Source organism: Mus pahari, chromosome 14 (genome assembly GCF_900095145.1).
Source record: "Mus pahari chromosome 14, PAHARI_EIJ_v1.1, whole genome shotgun sequence".
Lineage (NCBI taxonomy): Eukaryota > Metazoa > Chordata > Mammalia > Rodentia > Muridae > Mus > Mus pahari.
In genome coordinates this window covers 38,921,054-38,946,290 of record NC_034603.1, presented here as the reverse complement: position 1 = coordinate 38,946,290, position 25,237 = coordinate 38,921,054, and the positions used below count along the sequence as shown (strand labels likewise).

Genomic DNA, 25,237 nt, shown 5'->3' with positions numbered 1-25,237 from the left:
TAATTGCTCCAGAATATCTATCTGCTCTTGGAGCAAACCCACGCTCTGATTTACTAGTAAGATTCCAGTTTTCTGCTGAAACTTAACAAGGGAGCTGAGCCAGCTGCTTTGATTTAAGTGTTAATGAGGGCAACTGGTTCAAACATGGGTCAGAGTCTCACTGTCAGATGATTCATCTGAACTTCCCTCCTCACTCTCTTATTCTTTAGCCTCTTTTCTCCTCTGCTGGCTTCTCGTTTGCATTTTTCTGCTTCTGCTGCATGAGCCATTACAACACCGTAGACATAATTTTGGACATCTCACAGGAACTGCAGTAGTTGGCCACTGGCGATTGGGAAAGCAATCTCTTTTAAAATCCCCAGCCTGGCCACAGGAAAACTTTCTAACTCTGTGGCATACTTTCCACTTTTGTCTACTAGGCAAAATTTAACTAAATTCAAAATTACTAACAGCTGCACCAACACCTCTCTTATTTTCATTTTTAAGCAATCTCCTCCTGCTCTCTTCACTTTTAACTTCGTCCCTGTGCTGGGAATCTAACTTCAAACCTCACTTTACTTCGTCCCTGTACCGAAAGCTTAACTTATCCCTAAACCGGGAGTTTAACTTGTCCCTAAACCAGGAGCTTAACTTGTCCCTAAACCAGCAGCTTTCTGTTTCAATAAAGCTGAACCCATTATGATATGCCTCCTTACCGAGAACCTTGTTAATGCGTCCCTGCTCCGGGATCATTTAATTCATCCCTGCTCCAGGATCCTTAAAGGCCTTACCTTATACTTATGGAGCTTGTTTCTGAATTTCAAGAGTTTCCCCCATACGGGCCACTAGATGCCATTTTAAGAGTTCGCTGTATGAGCCACCAGATGCCACGAACCTCACACTGCATCCCCGCAGAGGTGGGGCAAAGACGACACTTACGCCAAGGCAGGGTTTGAGCAGCTTCCACAGCTTCCTGATGCAGCTTCCTTTATTCTCTTTACAGCTCACCCCAGCTCTCTACAGCAGTTCAGCTTTTCCCCTCTGCTTCTCAGCTTCTGCCCAGCTTCTTCTCAGCTTCTTTTCAGCTTCTCTCACTTTTCTGGGATCACNCAATTTATCCCCTTCCACCCTCTGCACTCATCTCTCATCACTCATCATCCAATCAGTATTCAGCACATTCTATATGAGAGTCCTTGCACGCAGTTAGGGTGGGTGTTGATAGGCCAGTGACTCAATATCATGCTGTATGTGCGCAATCAGGTGCGCATAATCAGGTTTTTGGTAAGCAGGGAATCATGGGGCTTGAAAGTGAACCAGGGTGCCGTCTTGGCTCCCAAGGCCGCAGCCACAGCCACACCTGCTTCCCACAGTATCCATTATCTGTTGAGGGACATATGGGTTCTTTACAGCTTCTGGTTATTATAAACAAGGCTGCTATGAACATAGTGGAGCATGTGTCCTTATTGCATGTTGGAGCATGATCTGGGTCTATGCCCAGGAGAGGTATTGCTGGATCTTCCTATAGTACTATGTCCAATTTTCTGAGGAACTGTCAAGCTTATTTCCAGAGTGGTTTTACCAGCTTGCAATCTCACCAGCAATGGAGGAGTGTTCCTCTTTCTCTACATTCTCACCAGCATCTGCTGTCACCTGAATTTTTTTATCTTAGCCATTCTGCCCGGTGTGAGGTGGAATCTCAGAGTTGTTTTGATTTGCATTTCCCTGATAACTAAGTATGTTGAACATTTATTCAGGTGCTTCTCAGCTATTCAGTATTCCTTGGTTGAGAATTCTGTTTAGCTCTGTACCCCATTTTTAATATGGTTATTTGGTTCTCTGGAGTCTANCTTCTTGAGTTCTTTGTATATACTGGATATTAGCCCTCTATCAGATGTGGGCTTGGTAAAGATCTTTTTCCAATCTGTTGTCTTATTGACAATGTCTTTTGCCTTACAGAAACTTTGCAATTTTATGAGGTTTCATTTGTTGCTTCTTGATCTTACAACACAAGCCATTGGTGTTCTCTTCAGAGAATTTTCCCCTGTACCCATATGTTTGAGACTCTTCCCCAGTTTCTCCTCTATAAGTTTCAGTATATTTGGTTTTATGAGGAGGTCCTTGATCCATTTGGACTTGAGCTTTGTACAAGGAGATAAGAATGGATCGATTTGTATTCTTCTACATCCTAACCACCAGGTGAGCCTGTGCCATTTGTTGAAAATGCTGTCTTTTTTCCACTGAATGGTTTTAGCTCCTTTGTTAAAGATCAAGTGACTATAGGTGTGTGGGTCTTCAGTTCTATTCCATTGATTTTCATGCCCATCTCTGTACCAGTACCATGCAGATTTTATCACTGTTGTTCTGTAGTACAGCTTGAGGTCATGGATGGTGATTCCCCCAGAAGTTCTTTTACTATTTTATTGTTCTTTTATTGCACTCAAAGCAATTGAGGACCCTCTGATTTCAGAGCAGTTGGACAACAGTTTGACTGCTCCACTGAAGATAAAACAGTCTGAAGGCCTCCCAGGAGTTCTACTGCAGCCAGGGCAACAGATCAGCAGGTTCTCTGTTCCTGTGAAGAGCCCCCCAGTTGGAAGTCCCCACAGGTGGTCTGCTACACCCAAGACCTTAGCAGGCCTACCAGAAGACCTGAAGCAACCCAGGGACAAAAGAGACAGAATCCTGGCAGTCACACATACCAACAAACACCAGGGATGTCTTTTGATATTTCTATCTCTATTGAATTCAGTTTTGAAGTCACTGTTTTTAAATCATTGCTGTTTCTTTCAGCATTGTGTTCTTGTTCTCTTCCACATCACTCAGCCATCAACTCTCTCTGAGTTCATCTTCTTCAAGTTCATTGAGATCTTTGTCTCTGACATCTTTAAACCCCCTAACTTTCTTAGGTCTGTGATTGCCACTAATTCCGTGTATTGGTTCATCTTGGTCATTCTCACTGGTGAATGTTTCTATAGACTGATGGATTGGGAAGCAGCAAAGGTTGTCTTGACTTTTCTTCTTGTTATTGCAATGAGACCTTGACACATAGGATTCTTTTGTTGGTTCTATTTCTCATGTGAACACAGCAGATTGGGCTCACACACATGATGCTCCACTCAGCCTCTATATGGAGTTAGGAAGGATACAGGTGGACCTCAACACCCTGGGTTGGAATCCTGCTTATAGGACCTGGGGTGGTTCTGATGTTTGGGGGAAGGGAGTGCAGTCAGGACAGAGGCAGACAGACTCACCAAGATGAACCTGAGCACAGGGTGAGGCTGGAGGATAGATGTGATGCATACAGCCATGAATTGACAAGAGTTGTCCGATGGTTGTGTCAGGGAGCACACAGAGTATATGTAGGTTAAAAAGTATGTCTCTGTGCCATATAAGTAGGCTAGAGGGTTCCTGGTGGGGAGGGAGCTTCGATCTAGTGAATGTCAGAGAAGAACTAGGAGGTCATAATCCCCCTGAAGCAACGGCAGGACTGTCAGGATTGGGTGCTTAAGGTATGGAGGCAGGTGACAGAGAGTTCAGGTAGATTATTTATGTTTCCATACCAACTGGATGAGATAAAATGTTCTGGTAATCAAGTGAGTCCCACGTAGAGGGAAATAGTCCATCCAGAAGGAGATCAGTATTGCTGACAACATGCTGTGAAGTAAACAGAGTGGAAGGGTGCTGTGTCTAGTTCTGCTGGTCTAGAATAACTTTTATTTCTTTATTTTTTAAATCCATATCTTTATATGCAGTATTATGATCATATCCTCTCCCAGCTCCCCAATAGGTCCCAGCATGTGCCCTCCCATTTCCATGTCCTCCCCTCTTTGGTTTGTTGTTGATGATTTCATTGTTGCTCTGTAACCTCTCACATCACTCAGTGCTCCCTGACAGAAAATTGACTTAGCTTGTTGGATTACACTTCTTCAGGTCATGCACAAGCAACTGTATCTGTGTTAAGTTCATGAGTACATCAGTCATGTAATGTTCAGGAAAGCACATCTCACCCAATCCTTCCTGTCCTCCCTCTCTCTCATCCATTCTGCCAACTCACTTGAAGTGTTCCCAGAACCTTGGTAATTCCTCTTAAATATCCCACTTAGGACCGAGCAATCAACAGGCATTTAATCAGAATTTTGACTATGAGTCTACATTAATATCTGACCGCTGAAGAGAGAAATCTGTCTGGCCAAATTGAGAGAAGCACTAATCTATTAGTATAAACATACTCAGAAGGCAGCTTAACAATATATCCCTTTAGCAAAACAACAGTAATAGGTCCTCCCTTAGGGTCCATGACCTCCTGCACATTGAGCTTTAGGTCATGTTTGCAGTATTAGACATAAATTCCCTTCTGTGGAATTCAAATATAATCAGAAATTCCTGAACAGTAATGATAGAACAGTTGGTTGCCCTATAACCTCCATGCCACTGTTGCTCCATTGAGCATGTCTTCCCTGGTACAGTATTTTAGCATTCAGGGTCACTGCCATGCAATAGCATTGATGGGTTTTCTCCCCTAGTGTCTACATAGCAGCCCCCAGTCCTAGCCAGCATAGAAGAAATTGCATTTCTGTTTCAACTTGGTTTCTTTAACTCCTGTAACAAATATATGTTCAGTCTTCAGTAGTAGGGCCAAACTCTAGTTCTTTTAGGCTACCCAGAGCAATGGCAACATAGCCTGTTGCTTTTGGATTCTCTGCTTCCTCCACAACCAGTAACTCTTTAGGAGGTATTGCTTACTTAGCACTGAGATTTGAATTTAGTAGCTCATGTCTTCTGAGGAAATCTCTATATACTCATTGCTCAATAGCCTACATTTATTTAATTTATATTTTTGATTAACTTCAAAGTAGTTTGTTTCCATAAAGAACTTTCATACATTGTTAGTTTTTGTTAACCCATTCCCACCCACACCTTTCCTGTCACACAATTCCTATCACTTAAATTTAAATCGCATTTTCATATAGTAAATATTCTACTCTATCTGCACCTCTAAAGTCCTTTTACTCAACCCATCTCTTGGGCTCATTAGTTTCTTGACCTCTAGAGATACTCCAAACAAGCTTTATATGTCCACACTTCTAAATGAAAAGCTACAGGCGACTAATCAATGGTGTTAGAGAGATAATCAGTCTTCTCCAGAGCTGAGCCCCTCATAGGTTATCCAATCCCAGGTGCTCAGCATTATACATATAAGCATAACAGCAGCATTTAATGGACTCAGCAGAATGTGTGTGTCTTATGTAGTATGTATTTATGTTTGTAAAAATCATTAAAGAAAATAGGTTTAAATTTGAAATGGGGAGGAGGGACACAGGGGAACTGAAGTGAAATGGGGAGGAGGGACACAGGGGAACTGAAGTGAGACTGCAGAAGATCAGAGATGCTATAAATGTGGAAAGAGGTAGAAACTATTCAAAATTAAACATACAAAATAAAATATGTAAAGCTATTATAAATATATGACAAAAAACTTGTGGCATTTGTCTCTGTAGGCAATGGGTTGCCTCACTAAATAGAATATTTCCCACTTCCATCCATATTATATGAGATTTTATTGGCCTTATTTCTTCTCTGTGTGTGTGGGGGGGTGCATACATATGTATATATGTATGTTTGCATGTGTGAGGCACATATGAGTAGGGAGTTACACAGTGCATGTACATGTGTGTGCACTAAATTGATGTCAGGAATCTTCCTCAGTTGCTCTCCTATTCATGGAGGCAGAAAATGCCATCATCTACACCCAGAACTCATCAATGGAGCAATTCTGGCTAGCCATCTTACCCTGGGGAAGCAGCTGTCTTAGCTTTCTGGGCCTGAAAGAACAGGGGGACACAATACAAATACAGAATGTAAATGGAAGCTTGCTATGCAAATTCTAGTCCACATGCTTTTGCCGCAAGCTCTTTAAGTGCTGAGCCATCTTGCTGTCCCAGATGCTTTTCAAGTGTAGTGGAAAGGAAATATCTATGTGTACATGATGATGGATACATTCCAGCTGGAAGGTCTTGGAGAAAGTGCTCTGGGAATAACTGGATTCTCTCTTGGCACTTTGATGATACATATTCTGGGCCAGGCAAACCTTGGCCACAGACTTGAGTGGCGAAATTGCTGCACTCAGGAGATGGTAGAAGTCATCCTACAGATGACAGTAAGGGCAGATCTGTAGATCCTGATTTCAGAGGCAAGTTAGCCCCTGAAGCCTGGCCCTCAAGGGCTACTTGTGTGAATTAATGCTACACTCAGTGCTCTCACCAAATTATCTCTAACACCTCATCCATGGCAGTATAGCCTTGTACTTTGGACAACTAGCATGTATTAACTAATGAACTTGGATTCTAGTTCATGGGGTATCCTACTATATGCCTTACCGTGAGCTCCTTTGAAATAAAATGGTGAGATGAGATTTGTGTTTGGGTCCAAACTGGGGAAATGGCTCTACAGATGTACTGCTTAGAAGAAAACAAAGTGGACAGTAGAAGTGAAGCCTGGCTAAGTGCACAGTTTGACACTGATTGATTGGTTGACTGATCGATTGACTGTAGCATAGATGATTTCAAATTCCCCATATGGAAAAGCTGGGCCTGAGGTCCTGATTCTCCTAGCTCTGTCTTCTGAGTGATGAATCACAGGATTACACTACCATACTCAGTGTTTTTTTTTTAAACCCTGCATATTAATTATAGTTCGGGAAGCTAGAAGTCTAAGATTGAGAACTATGACTACTCAGCCTCAAAAATGGAGTATAAAAGCAAACAGGTACCTACAGGAAAGAAAGGATATCCTTCCCCACAAAAGCTAGCCCATTCCTAGAAAATAAGTGTGGGGCATCGAGCTCTGCACAGACAGGCTGGTCTCCAGTTGAGCTAAGGTCTGAACCCCGGGAATGGTGATAATTCACCTTCATGACTCGGTAGGCGTTCCCTTATGCTCCTGGAACTCTGACTTCTGCCTAAGTTACCTCCCCCAACAGCCCCCACAAGAGAAGCATGGTCAGTAGTCATGTAGGCAACGGCCCAAGCTTCTGACCTTTAGGCTAAACTCCTCCTCAGTTACCTAGCAACAGTGAAGACCATTAAAGGGGCTGTTCAGCCCCTGCTTGCCCTCTTCTTGTCTCTCTTACCTCTTACTTCTTACTTGTCCCCCTCTTTCCCCTCACTCTCACCCCCTCTATCTCCTCTCTTTGTCTTCTCCTCTTCTCTCCTCTCTCCCTCTTATGCTCTTTCTCTCTAGCCCTCTCTCTCTCTCTCTCTCTCTCTCTCTCTCTCTCTCTCTCTCTGTCTCCCTTCTCTCTCTCTCCCCCTGCATTTCTACAATAAAGCTCTAAAACCATAGAGAGTCTGCTCATCAAGGCTGTGCGCACTCTCACAGGTGTTGGGAACCTCTCCTCCCTCAACCCTCTCTCCTATAACCCAGGTAGTTCTGGGAATCCCAGGTAGGGCTTCCCCTTGGCCACCCCTGAAGAGTAGGATAGAGGAATGCCCACCCAGGGATGAGTGGAAAGTAGTTAGGAGCCCTCCCATGCCTGACTGACCAGAGAATAAGTGGAACTCTGGCAGGGTGTGGGACTTTCCCCTTCCCCCACTTCCCCAGGGCCCCCATTTTTAGTTCCCAACAAATAAGTATTGGTCAGTTGTTAAGAGGCCTGTCCCCATGACTCCAAACACACACATTAGACCTTACTTATACATTGGCAACTAAAATTCAGCATGGGTTTGAGAAGAGTTAAAGCACATTCAAATAGTAGTCACAGACAAGGCTTGTTCTTATCAAAGATATCTGAAAGACAGTATAAAGTACATCAGAGATTGCCAGGCCTAGGGGCAAGGAACCAAGACTTTATCCTGAAACATGAACTCTACGGCATTCCTAGACCTTCCCGTCAGACCCACAATCTCAGGACTTGCAGAAGGATGTTGTCAGGACTGCAATGGTGGGTCCACTAGGATCTGTCAGGAGGAGACATTCACCCCACCGTCTATAATCTCCCCAACTACTCTATGACCTCCAACAGGGAGAGACCACAGCCCCCAAAGTATAGGTGAGAAAGCTGAGCTCAGTGAAGCTAGTGGATTATCTCATATGCAGACTGAGGACAGAATTATACCTGAGAATTCACCCTTTAATCTCAGCCTCAAGAACAAGTCTTGCACAGAGTAAGAAATTGATAAATATCTCAAGTATAAATGAAAGTAACACAGCATAATTAGTCACATGAACACTTGAACTAGAATCTTCTACTGTAAAACTCACATTTTCTGCACTACACTGTTCTGAATATATCAAAGCCCACAAGCTATATGCTGTACAGCTTACACAGATGCCTAACTTGATCCAGATGTTGAAGGATCAAAGAAAGGTAAGAAGGAAGGAAGGCAGAATGGAAGGAGGTAGGAGGGAAGGAACAAAGGAAGGAAAGGAAAGATTGAAAGAACAGACAACCCTAATATGAACATTTCTCTTGATCTTTCTCTCTTTTGTTCAGGGAAAATTCCAAAAGTACATATGAAACAAGAAGGAGAGACTCTTTATCCCACATGGTCAATGAAAGGGGGAAATTTGGTCCAAAAGCTGGCAAACCTACTAATCTTCCAAAAATTGTGCCCAAGAACATCACACAACTTGATCAGGAAAAGCTGGCATCCATTTGTACCAGAAGAAGAAGGGCATATGATTAAGATCGAAGACTTATTTGACCCAAACATAGGTACCCATAAAAAGCCTCAATTAGTCATAATAGAGGGGGCTGCTGGGATTGGGAAGTCAACACTGGCCAGGCAGGTGAGGAGAGCCTGGAAGGAAGGCCTGCTCTACAGGGATCGCTTCCAGCATGTCTTCTTCTTCACCTGCAGAGAACTGGCCCAGTGCAAGCAACTAAGTCTAGCTGAGTTCATAGCAAAAGGCCAGGAAGTGCCCACAGCTCCCATCAGGCAGATCCTGTCTCAGCCTGAGAAGCTGCTCTTCATCCTGGATGGCATAGATGAGCCAGCATGGGACTTGGAGGAACAGAATCCTGAGCTATGTCTGCACTGGAGTCAAACGCAGCCTGTGCACACACTGCTGGGAAGTTTGCTGGGGAAATCCATCCTTCCTGAGGCTTCCTTCTTGCTCACAGCTCGGACCACAGCTTTACAAAAGGTCATCCCTTCCTTGGAGGAGCCATGTTGGGTGGAAGTCCTGGGGTTCTCTGAGTTTGAACGGAAAAACTATTTCTACAAATATTTTGTGAAGGAGAAAGACGCAATTATTGCTTTTATGGTGGTTGACTCTAACCCAGTGCTCCTGACCCTGTGTGAGGTTCCCTGGGTGTGCTGGTTGGTCTGCTCTTGCCTGAAAAAGAAGAAGGAGCAGGATGGAGTCTTCTCACTGACCTCACAGACCACCACAGCCCTCTGCCTGAAATACCTTTCCCTGACAGTCCCAGATGAGCTTATGGGGACCCAGCTCAGAGCCCTCTGTTCATTGGCTGCTGAAGGCATCTGGAAAAGAAGGACCCTGTTCAGTGAGAGTGACCTCTGTAAGCAAGGGTTAGCAGAGGATGCCATTGCCACTTTCCTGGAGACTGGTGTCCTTCAAAAGCAGCCCAGCTCTCCGAGCTACAGCTTTGCCCACTTGTGCCTCCAGGAGTTCTTTGCAGCCATGTCTTACATCTTGGAGATTAAGCAAAGACATGGTATTATGGAAATTGACAGAATTATGGAAACACTGGTAGAAAGGTTTGGAAGACAAAACCTGTTTGAGGCACCCACTGTGAGCTTCCTGTTTGGTCTTTTGAGTAAAGAGGGATTGAAAGAAATGAAAAAGTTCTTCTCCTACAGACTTCGCAAGTTGAAGTTGTTGAAGCTGCTAAGGCACATCCTAGGGAAATCCCAACCCCATCAACCACCTTGCCTGGGTTTGCTCCGCTGTCTGTATGAAAATCAGGAAATTGAGCTCCTGACACACGTGATGCATGATCTGCAAGGAACAATAGTGTCTGGACCAAATGACATTGCATGCACAGTGTCTCAGACAAACGTGAAGCACCTGGTGATGCAGACAGACATGGATCTCATGGTGGTCACTTTCTGCATTCAATTCTGCTGTCACGTGAGGAGTCTACAGCTGAATATGGGAAGACAGCAAGGATATGCACTAACAGCCCCGAGGATGGTTCTGTGAGTATTCAGACACAGCCCTCTCTCCAGATTCCCTGTGGATTCCATGAACCCACGTGTTCTGAGCGTTTCTCTATTCTCTTCGGTGTGCTTGATCATGGGATGGGGCTATGAACTTGTCTCTTCCTTTGCCTCGGTGAGGACCACCCACCTTCTCTGATTCGAATCATCTTCACCCTTCACTGAGTTCCAATAACCACAGTTACTGGTTGGTCCTCCCTATTCACATGCTTTCTCTCAGAAACAGCTCATTCCTGCAGGCACCATCTGCTCTTCTCTCGAAAGTGAACTTGATCCTGAGATATTTCCCCATATGCATACATATCAGAGTCCCTACTGTTTCACAGCCCAAATAATATCTCTATGTGTCAATAAAGGCAGCCTGGCCCTGGCACTCACCTGAAAGGCTCCCTAACTTTCTGCCAATCCCAGCAGCAAGGTAGACTTCTTCCAGGATTTACTACCCGTGCACAGTAGTGGTAACTTAGTATCAGTATGTGTCTTGCCTCCCTCTACATGATTCAAGCCATAAATATTCATTATTATTTTATGACCTTCCAATCACAAGAGAAGAAGTGTACTTGTTGCCCAAGGACCACAGAAACTGGAAGAGAAGACAGCCACCTACTCTAATTACATAGGGATTGTCTCTTGCCATGACCACGTGCATACTGAGTATCAGGGAAGGAAGTGTTTATTTACATGGAGAGATCTCAGGGGTAGTAATGTTTTTATTTAAGTCTTCTGTTTTTAGGTGTTGAAACTTTTTCTCCTAATTATCTGAGCTGGACTTGCTGGCATAAGCCTGAAATTCCATCACTCACGAGGTTAAAGCAGGAAGAGTCCTTGATTTCAGGACTTTGACACCAGTTTTGACAAGGAAGAAAAAACTCCTGTGAAAACCAAATGACTTGAAAAGTAGTGGAGTGACTGTGAGAGAACAGGACGGGTGAGGAGAAGAGGGAAGTAGGGCAAAGAGCACATGTGATCAAACTGTGTTAGATACATGCAGGAAGGTGTCAATGACTATTTTATATGATTAGGATGAACTAATAAAAACATACTTGCAGAAAAGTGATGATATACCAAAGATCAAAACAACAAAAGGTGGTATCAACCAGAATTCTATTTCTCAAAGAGGACAGCAAAAGAAGTGAAGAAGCAGAGCTTGGCTGGGCACACCTAACATCCTAAATTCAGAAAGCAGGGGCAAGAAGGCCATAAGTTCCAGTCCACCCTGGTTTTTTACTGTGTTTGTGTCTCAGTCTCTCCATTGAAGATTTGCCTGGTTATAGGAAATGGCCTGCTCAGGCTCCATGTACCCCATGGGTAGGGTCACCATCATAGATTCCTAGGACTTTCCACTCTCCTAGCTCATCCCAGAGATGTCCCCCTAAATCCAATTGTCCCTCCCAGTACTCTCTTCCTCTGTCACGCCCCTACTTCATCCCTCCTCTCCCTATCTCTACAAACAGTCCCATCCCTCAAACCGCCCTATTGATGTCTAATCTATTTCACCTTCTCAGTGACATTCAAGCATCCCTCCCTGGGCCCTCTTTGTTAGTTAGCTTCTTTGGGACTGTGGATTGTACCATGGATATATGGTACTTTATGACTAATATCTGCTTATAAGTGAGTTCATACCTAATGTTTGTCTTTCTCGGTCTTGGTTTTCTCAATCAGGATGAATTTTTTTCTAATTCCATCCATTTGGCTGAAAATTTCATGATATCAATGTTTTTAATACCTGAATAATAGTCCATTTTATAAATGTACCACATATTCTTTATGTGTTCTTTTATCTGATTGAGAAACATCTAGGATGCTTCCACTTTCTATTAAAAATATAGCTGTTATGAACACAGTTGGACACATGTCCTTACAGTATAGAAGAGCTTCTTTGGATACATGCCAAGGGATGGTATAGCTCTATCTAGAGATAGATCCATTCACAATTTTATGAGAAAATTCCAAATTGATTTTTAAAATCATTGTACAACTTTGCACCCCCACCAGCAATGGAGGAGTGTTCCCCTTTCTCCACACCCTCACCAGCATGTACTGTTCCTTGAATTTTTGATCTTAGCCATTCTGACAGGTATGAAATGGAATCTCAGAGTCGTTTTGATGTGTATTTCTCTGGTGACTATTCCTTTAAGTCCTACTTAGCCATTAGAGATTTCTTTGTGGAGAATTTCTTGTTTAGATTCATACCCCATCTTGTTTGTTAATTAATTGATTGATTTACATCCCAATGGCAGATTCCCCCTCAACTCCTCACCTCACCTCCCCCATCATCTCCCCCTTTCTATTCAGAGAAGGGGAGGCCTCCCATGAACATCAAACCAACTTGGCATTTCAAGTTGCAAGTGCATCTTCTCCTTTTGAAGCTAGACAAGGCAGCCCAGTTTTGGGAAAGGGATTCAAAATCAGGCAGCAGACTGAAAGACAGCCACAGCTCCTGCAGTTAGGGATCCCATAGGAAGACAAAGCTGCACATCTGTTACATATGTGTAGGGGTCCTAGATCCAACCAATGCATGCTTTCTCTGGTTGCTGGTTCAGTCACTGTGAGCACATATTGGCCCAGATTAGTTGATTCTGTACATTTCCTTGTAGTGTGCTTGACCAATCCCTCATGCCTTTCTTCCACAAGATTTTCCAAGATACACCTAATGTTTGGCTGTGGGTCTCTGTATCTGTTTCCATTAGCTACTTGGTAAAGCCTGTGACATTACAGTTATTCTAGGCAACTGTCTGCAAGTATAACAGAATATCATTGGTAATGTTGGGATGGGCTCTCTCATGGTATTTTCTCTCAGTTGTTAATTGTGTAATTTGCTTTGTGGGTGTCTAGTTTCTTCAGACTTTATATATTTTGAATATCAGCCCTCTGTCAGATTTGGAGTTGGTGAAAATCTTTCCCATTCTGTAGGCTATCATTTGACCTTATGACAGTGTCCTTTGCCTTACAAAAAGCTTTTCAGTTTCATGAGGTTCCATATATTAATTGTTGATCTTATTGCCTAAACTGTTACTGTTCTGTTTTAGAAATTTTCTCCTGCATTCAAATATACTCTCTACTTTTCTTCTAACCGATTTAGTGTATCTGATTTTACGTTGAGGTTTTTGGACCTCTTGGCCTTAGATATGTGCAGGGTAATAGATATGAATCTATTTGCACTCTTATACATGGAAATGTCCACTTAGACCAGCAATATTTGTTGAAGATGATTTTTTCCATTGCATAGTTCTGGCTTCTTTGTTAATAGCTACGAGATGTGTGGATTTACTTCTGGTTCTTTCATTCAATCCCTTTGATTAACCTTTCTGTTTTCATGCCAGTACCACGTGGGTTTTGTTACTATTGCTCTCTAGTACAGCTTGGAATCAGAGCTGGTGGTATCACCAGAAGTTCTATTATTTGTGCAGGATTCTTTTAGCTCTCCTGGTCTTTTGTTTTTTCATATGAAGTTGAGTATTGATCTTTCAAGGTCTGTAAAGAATTGTGTTAGTATTTTAATGGGAATTGCATGGAATCTGCAGATTGCTTTTGGTAGGATAGCAATTTTTATTTGTTAATCCTACTAATCCATAAGCAGGGGTGATCTTTGCATCTTCTGATATCTTCTTCAATTTCATTCTTCAGAGATTTAAAGTTCTTGTCATATAGGTCTTTCATTTGCTTGGTTAAACTTACTCCAAGTATTTATTGCTATTGTGTAGGAAGTTGTTCCCGAATTTCTTTCTTAGCCCATTTGTTATTTGTTTTTGTTTTTGTTTTTGTTTGGTTTTTGGTTTTTGGTTTGTTTTGTTTTATATGAGGGTTACGGGTAATTTTTGGTTTGTTGTATTTTTGTTTGGGGATTTTTTTGCTGTCGTTGTTTGATTTGTTAGGGTTTGGGGATGTTTTATTTTTGTCTCATTTTGTTTTGTTTTGCTTTTTGCCTTTTTGGTTTTCTTGTTTTGTTTTGTTTCGTTTCATTTTGCTTGTTTTATTTAATTTTGTATTAAGCCACATTTCTTTTTTTTTAAGATTTATTTATTTATTTATTTGTAAGTATTTATATGTAAGTACACTGTAGCTGTCCTCAGACACTGCAGAAGAGGGAGTCAGATCTCGTTACGGATGGTTGTGAGCCACCATGTGGTTGCTGGGATTTGAACTCCAGACCTTCGGAAGAGCAGTCGGGTGCTCTTACCCACTGAGCCATCTCACCAGCCCTAAGCCACATGTCTTAAGGTTTGGGAGAGTTCTCTGGTAGAACTTTTGGGGTTGCTGTCGTATTATATGAGAATAGTGATACTTTGAATTTTTCCCTTCCAGTTTAGATCTTTTGGTCCCCTTTAGTTGTGTAATTTATCTGGCTAAAACTTCAAGCTCTGTATTGAATAGATATGGAGACAATGGACTGCATTGTCTTATCCCTGATTTTAGTGGAATTGCTTTAAGTTCCTCTACATTTAATTTGATGTTGGATATCATCAGATAGGTGTACACTGGTTTTATTGAGTTTAAGTATGGATCTTATATTGATGATCTCACCAAGCGGTTTACCAAGAAGGGTGTTGGATTTTCTCAAAGGGTTTTTCAGCAATCAATGAGATGATCATTTGGGTTTTTTCCTTAAGTTTGTTTCTGTAATGGATTACATTGATGGATGATCATATGTTGCACCATCCCTGCAAGCCCGGAATAAAGCCTATTTGATCATGGTGAATGATGTTTTAGATGTGTTCTTGGATTTGGTCTGCAAATTTTTATTGAGTAATTTTTCATCAATATTCATAAGGGAGCTTGAAATGAAGACTCTTGGTAGTATATTTATGTAACTTAGGTATCACAGGGTCTGTAGACTCATGAAAAATGAGTTTGGAAGTGTTTCTTCTGTTGCTATTTTGTGGAATTGTTTGATGATTATTGGTATTAGCTCTTCTTGAAAGGCTGGTAGAATTCAGCACTAAAAACTATCTGATCCTGGGTTATCTGTTTGGTTTGGTTTTTCTTTTCTTCCTTTACTTTCTTTTTTTTCTTTTTACTTTTCTTTCTTTCTTTTCAGAGAATTTACTTCTACTTCCTTTGGAATTATGAGCTTAATGAGATTGTTGGTTTAGTCTTGGTAAGTGGTATCTATCAAGCAAATAGCCCACTTAGTTTAGACTTAGAAGTTTGTGGAACACAGGTTTTTGAAGTAAGATTTGATGATTCTTTGAATTTCCTCAAGGTCTGTTGTTAAGCTCCTCAATTCATTTCTGATTTTGTTAATTTGAAGGGTTGCTCTGTCTTTTAGTTAGTTGGGTAAATAGAAATGTTTTGTACATAGGACCACTTGAATCATAACATCTCTTAATTCCATTGCTTTCCTGTTTAGTTTCTGTTTGAATACCTTTCCCATTATTGTTCAATTAGTGCACTATTAATGTGTGGAGTTTAATATGTGATTTAAAATGTTTCCTTTACAAATGTGGACGCCCTTGGATTTGAGGGATGGATATTTAAAATTGAGATGTCATCTTGCTAGATTTTCTCTTTGATTAGTATGAAGTGTCCTTCTCTATCTTTTTTAATTTTGGTTAGAAGTCTATTTTATTATATATTAGAATAGCTACTACACTTTGCTTCTTGGGTCCATTTGCTTGGAAATCTTGTTGCAGCCCTTAACTCTAAGATAATGTCTACCTTCGATCTTGAAGTGTGTTTCTTGCATGCAACATAATGATGGATCCTGTTTTCAAATATATTCTCATAGCTTATGTCTTTTGATTGGGAAATTGAGTCCATTGATGTGGAGAGATATTAAACACCAATGATGTTTAATTCTTTTTATTAATGTGATGGTTTAATGTGTCTGTGTCTCTGTGGTTGTGTGTGGTATGTGTGTCTGTGTGTGTGTGTGTGTGTGTGTGCGTGCGTGTGTGTGTGTGTGTATGTGTCACTTCTTTTGGTTTTGCTGGTATAAAATTGTATTTCCTGTGCTTTCCTGGGTGTAGCTAACCGTGTGTTGATGTTTTCTACTTTCTTCTGTAGGGCTGTATTGCAGATAGATAGTGTTTAAATTCAGTTTCATAGTGGAACATCTTGTTTTCTCCATTTATGGTGATTACAAATTTGGCTAGGTATACCAGTCTGGGTGCCATCATAGTCTCTTAGAATCTGTAAGACATCTGACCAGACCCTTCTGGTTTTTACACTCTCTGATGAGAAGTCTAATTAGTTCTAATAGCTCTTCCTTCATATGTTCCTTGGTCTTTTTCCCTTGCAGCTTTTAATATTCTTTCTTTTTGTGTATACATAATGTTTTGATTATTCTGTGTCAGGAGGATTTTCTTTTTTGCTCTAATCTATTTAGTGTTCCACAAGCTTCTTGTATGCTTACAAGCATGTCTTTCTTTAGGTTAGAAATTATTCTTCTATGATTTTGTTAAAAATTATTTCAGGGTCTTTCAGAAGATGGGGATCCATTCCAAGCACCCACATTACATGGCTCACACTACCTTAACCATACATAGTCTCAGATGGTACCAGGCACAGCTTCTAACATCTGTCAGCTCCTACAATCATGTAGGGCAGAGACAAGCAGGCATACTAGCATACACAGAAAGTAAAAATATACAAATCCTTTTTTAATAAGTCATTCTTTGAGGCTTAGTACTTAATTTCCCTAATACTTATTTGGCATTGTAAGTTGTTTTAAAAGAAATACTTTTTTACATTCAAAAATTACCAATTTAAATCATGTTTTTGCAGCTGTGTTTTTTGCTTTGTGGTTGTTTTTTGAGCTTGTTGATTACTTTTGTTTGTAGTGGAAATCCAGTATTGCACAGACCATGCATACTGCTGCTCCCAGCCTTTTGCTGTCTGTAGCTTAGTCTAGCATAGAAATCAACATTCTCATGTCTGGTGAACTTTGTTGCTGTCATTAAGGAGTAAAGGAATGCATACTACGATACTGGGCAGGTGTGTGTGTGTGTGTGTGTGTGTGTGTGTGTGTGTGTGTGTAGTATGTTGTGTGTGTGTGTGTGACTGTCTGACTGTCTGTCTTTATGTCCCTTTCTCTTTGTCTCTCCATGTCTTTCTGTCTCTTTGTCTCTGTCTGTCTCTGTCCCTATTTCTGCCTCTCTTTCTCTCTATCTTTACCTTGCCTTATCAATGTCTGTCTGTCTCTTTCTCTTTGTCTCTCCCTGTGTTTTTGTCTCTCTTTGTATCTCTGCCTGTGCCCCTATTTCTGTCAGAGTTTCGATCTCTCTCTGCTTCTCTGTCTCTTTCTTTCTCTTTGTATCTCTGTCTCTGCCACTGTGTGTGTGTGTGTGTGTGTGTGTGTGTGTGTGTGTGTGTGTGTGTGTGGTGTACTCTCCCTTCTCTCTCCTCTCTTTCTGTGACCCTCTGTAAGTAGAAGGATACAAGGCCCATGTGAACCAAGACAGCTGTAGTATATAGTGTGAGATCATGCTTAATACCATCATGGAGTCATCCCAAATTGCCAATCATAAGCTCTCTTCCTAAAAATTATTGAGCTTTCCATCATGAGACTTGATAAATCTGTTCCAAAGGAAAGCAGCTACATTCACATCAAAGAGAAGAAGCCCATCTGAATTTTCAAGGTCCCACTTTGTGCCAGGCAAGAAGCTAAGCACCATAGATTACAAAGAAAAGATGTATGCCATTTGTTCACAAACTTGGGACAACTAGACTGAGTCATAAACAGATGCACAAAATGAGCACACAGCATGCTACCCTAAAGAACATAGATGAGAAACTACCAAGAGGAGAGAATCCAGAATTTGGAGCAAAATAACATGGAGGAGGCTAGTGAATTCTGGGGATGGCATCCCTGTGCCTGGGGCTCAGGTAGATAGAAACCCATCTGCTATGTGGGGCTCTACACAGATCATACACATGCAATTCACATGTCTCTGCTACCCCTCTGTCCCCTCAGGTACAGGTGGACCCCAATCTCTGATGCCAGTTGGAAGATTCTCTTCTACAATCTTAAATTCAACAGAAATCTGGAGGAGTTGGACCTCAGTGGAAATCCACTGAGTTACTCTGCAATTCAAAGTCTCTGTAAGGCCCTGAGATTCCCTGGCTGCCATCTAAAGACCTTGTGGTGAGTCTGGCCTGGGTTCTCCCCTGAAGCAGGGGTAGATGGGAGGAGACTAAAGGCAAAGGATGTCTAGGCAGAGGCTTGGTATTTGTCAGATATGCACTGAACTCCCATTACCACAGCCATAACACATGCCAGGCTAGCTAAAATAAACAAATGGCTGTTCTGCTGTTGGGGAACATGATAGATTGCACTCAACAAGAAATCCCATTAGCTAATGATAACACTGGACTCATGAAGGCTTCAGTGGAGCACACTTCCTGAGGACACAGCTAAAGCAGAAGTGAAGACTACAGAGGCAAAGGGAAGCCTGAGGGGAGAAAGTTCCAGGTCTGAGGAAGGGCATCTCCCCATTTCCCCCAACTGTCTGCCCTCATGATCAGGCTTCTACTCCATTTCTATGGACTTCATCTTAATTAATATCTCACTTAATGAATGAGATTCTGCCCTATTCTAGGTCTGCTGAATTTCATGTCACATGACTCTTGAAATTTAGCACTGAGAGGTCTTAGGCCTATAGAGCTCTGCCATGTCCAATGGTATTTGAGCATTGGTACTGACCCTATATCCATTGCTCCTGCAGCTCAGCTGTGGAGAGCTTGGCATTCTCTACCTAGACCAGAAAAGGCACAGCAAAGAGCTAACCACTGGCCTCTCAGCATGCCAAGGCTCACAAAGGGAGACCTGAGATAAGTTTTCAAAAGCAATGATGCCTGGAGAAGCTGACAGTGACCATCTCCCATGCAGGCTTGTTGAATGCGGCCTCACATTCGGATACTGCTCATACCTGGCCTCAGTACTCAGTGCCCACTCCTGCCTGACTGAACTGTACCTGCAGAAAAATGACCTAAGTGACAGTGGTGTGAGGATGCTGTGTGAGGGGCTCAGGAATCCAGCCTGCAACCTCAGCATCCTGCGGTAAGCAAGCCATGCATTCATTGCCTTTCTGACACAAGGAGGGGAAGGGGCATAGGTGAGTTCCCAGATGACAAAACATAGAGAGGGGGTGGATAATGCGTAGTTAGCCTGGCTCCTGATCAACTGTGCCACTTACACCCTGTGATCAGGCAAGTCACTGTCTTCTGGAAAACTCAGTGTCCTCACGGATTAAATGGAATGTGATAGCCATTTCATGGATACAGAATGTATATTATACAGTACATATGAAAGGGCATATAGTATACATATGTAAAAACAAAGATAATACTAGATAAGTAGCTGGGTATGATGGAATCACATGCATTAGCATGGCTGTATATAGTAAGGGAATGTTTGTTTTCCTCAAGGAGAGTGCTTCAATCATTTATGCATTCATTAATTCATGTATGTATGCATTCATATCAAGTTCTCTGTGTGCCAAACATTGGTGCAGGCCCTAGGAAACAAAAATGAACCCATATGAATTATCCTTCTGAGTTATGTAGAAAGAGAGAGACATTGATCACCCATCAGCCTGTGACTCTGTATTGACAAACTGCTGAATGCTGTTCAGTTAGCAACATTATGAGAGCGTAATTCTGTGAGAGGCATAATTTTACTGAATGGAGCAAGAGGGCTCTTTGAAGTATTAAGGAGAAATAGACCTTGGTTCAGCCAATGTGAGACCAGAAGACCAGGCAAACGCAGAGTTGGGGAAGGCTCTGGAATAGATAGATCCTGGAACCATAGGGAGTCAAAGGGGTTGACTAGAATAGTCGGAGACAGTTTTCAGCACCTAGAGCTGTACCATTCCTCCTGGTTTAGAGTTCCGTGCAAACTAAGAAAGCCTCCAAACCACAGCCCTGGAGACATCTGTCCTGGAAACATCTGTCCTTCTCCATTCATGCTTCAGCCATTCATGCTGTCTCTAAGATGCTCTCGCTTTGGTCCCTCCGCCTCGCCAACACAAGTCCAAACAGTTTCTAGAGAAACACTTCCCAGAGGTTGCTAGCCAGTGCCCATCATAAGCTCAGAGAACCACAAATGCTACATACTCCCGTACCCAGGGCTTGCTGGTTCTTCCAGCCAACAGGAAGAGTCCGGCAAGCCTGTGACCCGGGATTTCCCTCTGTCTGGCCTTCTCCTGTAACCTTCAAACCTTAGGAGCAGTTTTTCAGTGAAGATCCTTATTTTCTCACCTCTGATAGATGAAACAGGCTCATCTGGTTGGCACCCTTGTTCCTCAGCAAGTTTTTAGGCATGACTGTTCCTCATACACTGAAGAAGAAGTCCAGGACTGGACTTTACTGAAGATCTGCCTTCCAGACAACTCAATTACATGTGAATTCTTACCTGTCTCCTTCCCTCCTGGAGACAGAGCAATCTTGAACTCAAAGGTTCTGTTGCCCTCTCCTGTGAGTCTGTGCCTCACAGCAGGCAGAGTAGCAATGATGTATCCATGCTTAGGAACTGAGAACTCTAAAACCCAGAGAAGTCAGGCACTACTCTAACACCACCAACAACCCTGAAACCTGAGTGTTATAAGAATGGACCAGAGGACCTTGGTAGTGGCTTCTGTGTAAGGACAAGCTTTCCTTCCTTAGCACTAGAGGAATGGTGGGGAAGGTGAGAAGAGAGCCGAGACTCTTTCCTTCATGGTTAATGTCCATGAAACCTTGCATTCTGGCGCTCTGTGCTCACATTGAAGAGCTGCTCTGATAATATGGACATGACTACCCACCTTTAAGAATACAGACAGCGACAGATGTGCCCTTTGCCAACAGAAGTCCCTTCATCTATCGCCATGTTCCCCTCCCAAGGACAAGCTATCTCCAATGACTGACCTGTGGAGAGCAAGTATAAAGGACCAGCCCCACATTTCAGCTATGGAATGTCTCAAAGGTCCACTTCTTGTATTCAGGTCACTGAACACTGACCAAGTCCCACTGAGACTGCTTCATGGACACATCTTCCTCTCAGCCTGCTGCTGCTCTCTGTTTCTCTCCTTCGTTCTGATTTTTGGTCAAGGGTAATACTGAATGAGCCTCCACACTGGCTCCATCCGTAGACTCTGATGTCTCAAGAGCCTGTGGTGGATCTCAGAAGAAAAAGCCTGCTTTTGTGCTTGTAGGCTGGACCAGGCCTCTCTCAGTGACCAAGTGATTGCAGAGCTCAGGAGTCTGGAGGCAAAGAATCCAAAGCTGTTCATCTCCATCATAAGGTAAGAGGGAGAAGGAGACAAAGATCCCTCTGATCAACCCTGGCCCTATGTGGCTGGTTTGAAGCTGAGAAGTGGAGAATGGGACCTGAGGTAGAAAAGACACAGAATGCCTGGAAAAAAACAGGAAACCACAGAGACTGAAGTAAGGAAGGGGTTTGTATGTACAGAGGTAGAAATTTTTAGCAAAAAAAAATAGGATCATACAACATGCCTACTTAAGCTCTTCCATCAGAAAAAAAATATAAAAAGGTAAATTAGTGGAGAGTCCTCTGGGAACAAGTGTGATGTCAGCAGTCATGAGTAAACGCAGACCACTGGAACAATGAAAGCAGAACCCACAGTGAAGAAAGACATAGAGAAACGCTTAGAGAACAAAACACGCTCTGTGTATCACTGTTTAAACACTAAAGCTCAGACAGACACATACACAAAAGATAATGTATATGCTCTACCACACGTGCCCACACACACACACACACACACACACACACACTGCTATGGAGTGTGAAGCCTCGGGGAGGGAAAAGTCCATTTCCACCCTCAGGGACTGTGGTAAAGCCTAATTTTTGGCACATTTCAGTTCACGACCATGAATTCCATCTGTTCCCAAGTTCCTAGCTTCTGTGCTGCATGTGAAATGGAGGGGCCTCTATACAGAAGAGGGTCGTCCATTCATTTAACAAACATTCCTGGAGAAACACTACGCATCAAACACTATTTGGCCATCTGAGGGCACATTCATGAACAAGGCAGACATGGCCCAACATTTATTACCTGAGTCCAGTAAAGAAGGAACACTTGGTCCCCCCACTGTCCACATAATTGTACCCAGGAATTCTATGAGTGCAGTGGTGGTCTCCCAGACCTCATCCAAAGCTGAGGTGAGCTGTGGTGACCTCTCAAAGATGGGGAATCTGGGAAGATCCAAGAAGAAAACACCAGGGATAGAGTATAAGGAAGCAGAGAGAGCAGCTCCTTGGAGGGAGAGGAAAGCATGTGTGGTGAGCTTCAGCTCTGCTTCGCCATCACCTCAGAGATCCACAGAAATGCAGGTTCTCAAGCCCCACTCCGTCTCTGCTTCGCCATCACCTCAGAGATCCACAGAAATGCATTTGTGCTGACTTAGACTTTCAGGTAGGGCAGCTTTCTTCAATGAGATTTCCGATTTAGCAGGCAATCCAGGTGACATTTGAACGAGGTATTTGAGAGGCACCTGTCTAGAGGTCACTGAGCAAGGAAGGGTGGTATAGGAAGCCCTGGGGTGGACAGGGGTCAGAGTAAGAATAATGGCCCATGCCAAGGAACTTCTACTTCTGCCCAGAGGCAATGAAAGGCATTCCATGACCTCGGTCATGAAGAGGCATCTCCTCCCATGTTTTATGGTCAGCTACTATGCAGAAAATGTGCTGGAAGGGACCACATCAGACGTAAGAATACCAGTCAGAGGATGAGGGCAGTGGCTCAGGACACTGCCCACTCCATCCTAGGACTAGGATGGAGGCTTTGTGAGTTTAGAGTAGAGAACAGAAAGCAGGGAGGTTGAGAAGGTATTGTCTTGGTGATTAGCATTCAGAGTGAGTGATTATTAGCTTTTTTCACTATAACCCAGTGTCTGACACTGAGCACCACATATAAAGAACAGAGATTATTTCTTGCAGTTCTGGATATAAGAGGGCAAGGGCATGGACTCTGTATCTAGAGAAGCCTTCCTTGATTTCACAACAAAGAAACTTAAAATCAAGAAGTTAAGCTGGATTTTGTGGCAATCTGGTCAGGGCACAGGAATCTCCCTCTGTAGTGATGGTATTGTCCCCTTAACAAGGGCAGAGCCCTCATGATCTCATTGTGTCTCACCCTTCATTCTGTGAGCACTGTGGCATTGTATCCTGGATTAACATTCTAATGTGAGAACACTGGGGCACACATTCATATAAAGCAAAGGAGTTGTTTTAGATTTTCCTGGTTCTGGCACCATAGATGCACAGGAGGATGGGGGCCTTCATACAATCGTGGGTCAGAGAATAAGCATAAGACAGAGTAAAAATCCAGATGGGTTGGATTTTGTATGTGGATATTGTGTACACAACCCTGGCTCTCCATGCTTTTCCTGACATCTGAGGGAAAGAATATGTCTATGTGTAGGAAGCCACATGTGATGGGCCCTACTATGAACATGGATAAAGAAGTGGGTGATAGCCCGGCCATACTGAAGCAGCAGAGACAACAATCAGGTATGTAAAGGGATCAACCCAAAGCCTGCAAATATTGGATACAAGAACATCTGTAGGGGAAAGACATCATTTCTCTTTCTTGTTTGAATTTTTTATTTCATACACAAGTACTATATTTACATTATTCCTGCTCCTCCATCTGTTCACTCAAACTCCTCCTGTGTTCTATCCACAAACTCTCAAATTTCCAAACTCTTCTTTAATATTATTGTTGTTAAATATATGTGTATTACACTTATGTGTACATATGCATATATAAATAAAATGGGATGAGTCCATTTGCTGTTGGTCATGTATACATGTATGAGGGTAGCCACTTAGGATTAGATAACCTATGTAGTAACCCTCGCCTGGAGAAGACTGACTGATGTCACCTTTCTCCTACCAGCTGTTAAGTGCCTATAGCTCTTTATTTTGGCATGGAGCATTAGAGATTTCCCACATCCACATCAGCACATCAGCTAGTGTTGTCATTGGGAAGATCTTGTTGAGGCAGTGATATTGGTGAGGTTTTATGGGTGTGAATTTTCTGTCCCATACAGAAAGCATTATCTGAAATAAATGTCCTGGAAGTGCTCATCATTTTTATCCCCCTGTCTCTGACATGGAACAGTACAATTTCACCCTAAACAAGAGCCTCACCCCTTTCAAGACCTTCCACACCTAGAACCCAGAGGGAGGATTACTTCCTTCTCTCTCAGCCTCGGAGGCTACTGCTGCCCCTGTCTCAAACGTGTGACTTGTATCAGGTTCTGTACCAGGGCTCACTGTCTCTTTCTGATCTGTTATGTCCTAGGACTCACCTCCGTATCCCTGCTCTTCCATCTTCTGAGTTATATTCTGTTCTCAGCATACCCACTTGAGGCATGATAGGAAGAAAGAAAACACAAAAGCTGGCTTAGGAGAAGGTATGGTAGGATGGCTGCTCAAAAAAATACAATGTAAAGAAAATAAAACAAAATGCCACAAATAGATATATACACACAAACACACACACACACACACACACACACACACACACACACACACACACACACACACACACACACATATGCAGGTAGCCTGAGGAGCAGTGAAACAGACTGAAGATTCACTTCCTGATAAGGCCTAAGCTGGTCAATCTAGAAAAGGGTTCACAACCTTATTTAACCAAAACAACAAAGGGTTCAGCCATGGTACATGACTGGGGGAGTCAGGGTAGATGAGGCTTTACAACACAGAGTGACCACTGGCTGGCCTCTTCTACGGGAGTGGTACTCATAACTTGTACCATTAAAGACCTTTCATCCATGCTCTCCTGTCTCTTCAGGAGCCGAACACATGGAACCTCTAGGGACTGAAGATGAGTTCTGGGGACCTACAGGACCTGTGACTGCTGAGATGGTTGACAAAGAGAGGAAACTGTACCGGTGAGTGAGCTTTGTGTGGCAGAGGCTACCTGTCCCCAGTCTACTATCCATAAGGGATCTACACAGATAAACCCCCAACCCAGTCTCTGCTGTAACTTCTCCTCCCTTTGCCAATGAGGAAGACTAGGCCAGGACTAAAATAAGAATTTGGAGCTGATATAAAATTAGGGGACATTTTCAAAAATATTTTCAAAAATTTATAAAACAGGAGA

At 42.7% G+C, this 25,237-nt stretch overlaps 1 protein-coding gene across 1 annotated transcript in view; it reads left to right on the top strand.

Annotated features, from left to right (window-relative positions):
* The first annotated feature begins 8,365 nt into the window (after positions 1 to 8,365).
* Positions 8,366 to 25,237, top strand: part of Nlrp1 (NLR family pyrin domain containing 1) — a 29,400-nt gene continuing 12,528 nt past the window's right edge. Inside the window, exons 1-7 of the mRNA XM_021212685.1 lie at positions 8,366 to 8,375; positions 8,471 to 10,142; positions 18,079 to 18,249; positions 18,994 to 19,164; positions 21,296 to 21,385; positions 23,528 to 23,616; positions 24,926 to 25,025. Coding sequence (XP_021068344.1) covers positions 8,366 to 8,375; positions 8,471 to 10,142; positions 18,079 to 18,249; positions 18,994 to 19,164; positions 21,296 to 21,385; positions 23,528 to 23,616; positions 24,926 to 25,025 — 2,303 coding nt within the window. The remainder of the gene's footprint in view (positions 8,376 to 8,470; positions 10,143 to 18,078; positions 18,250 to 18,993; positions 19,165 to 21,295; positions 21,386 to 23,527; positions 23,617 to 24,925; positions 25,026 to 25,237) is intronic.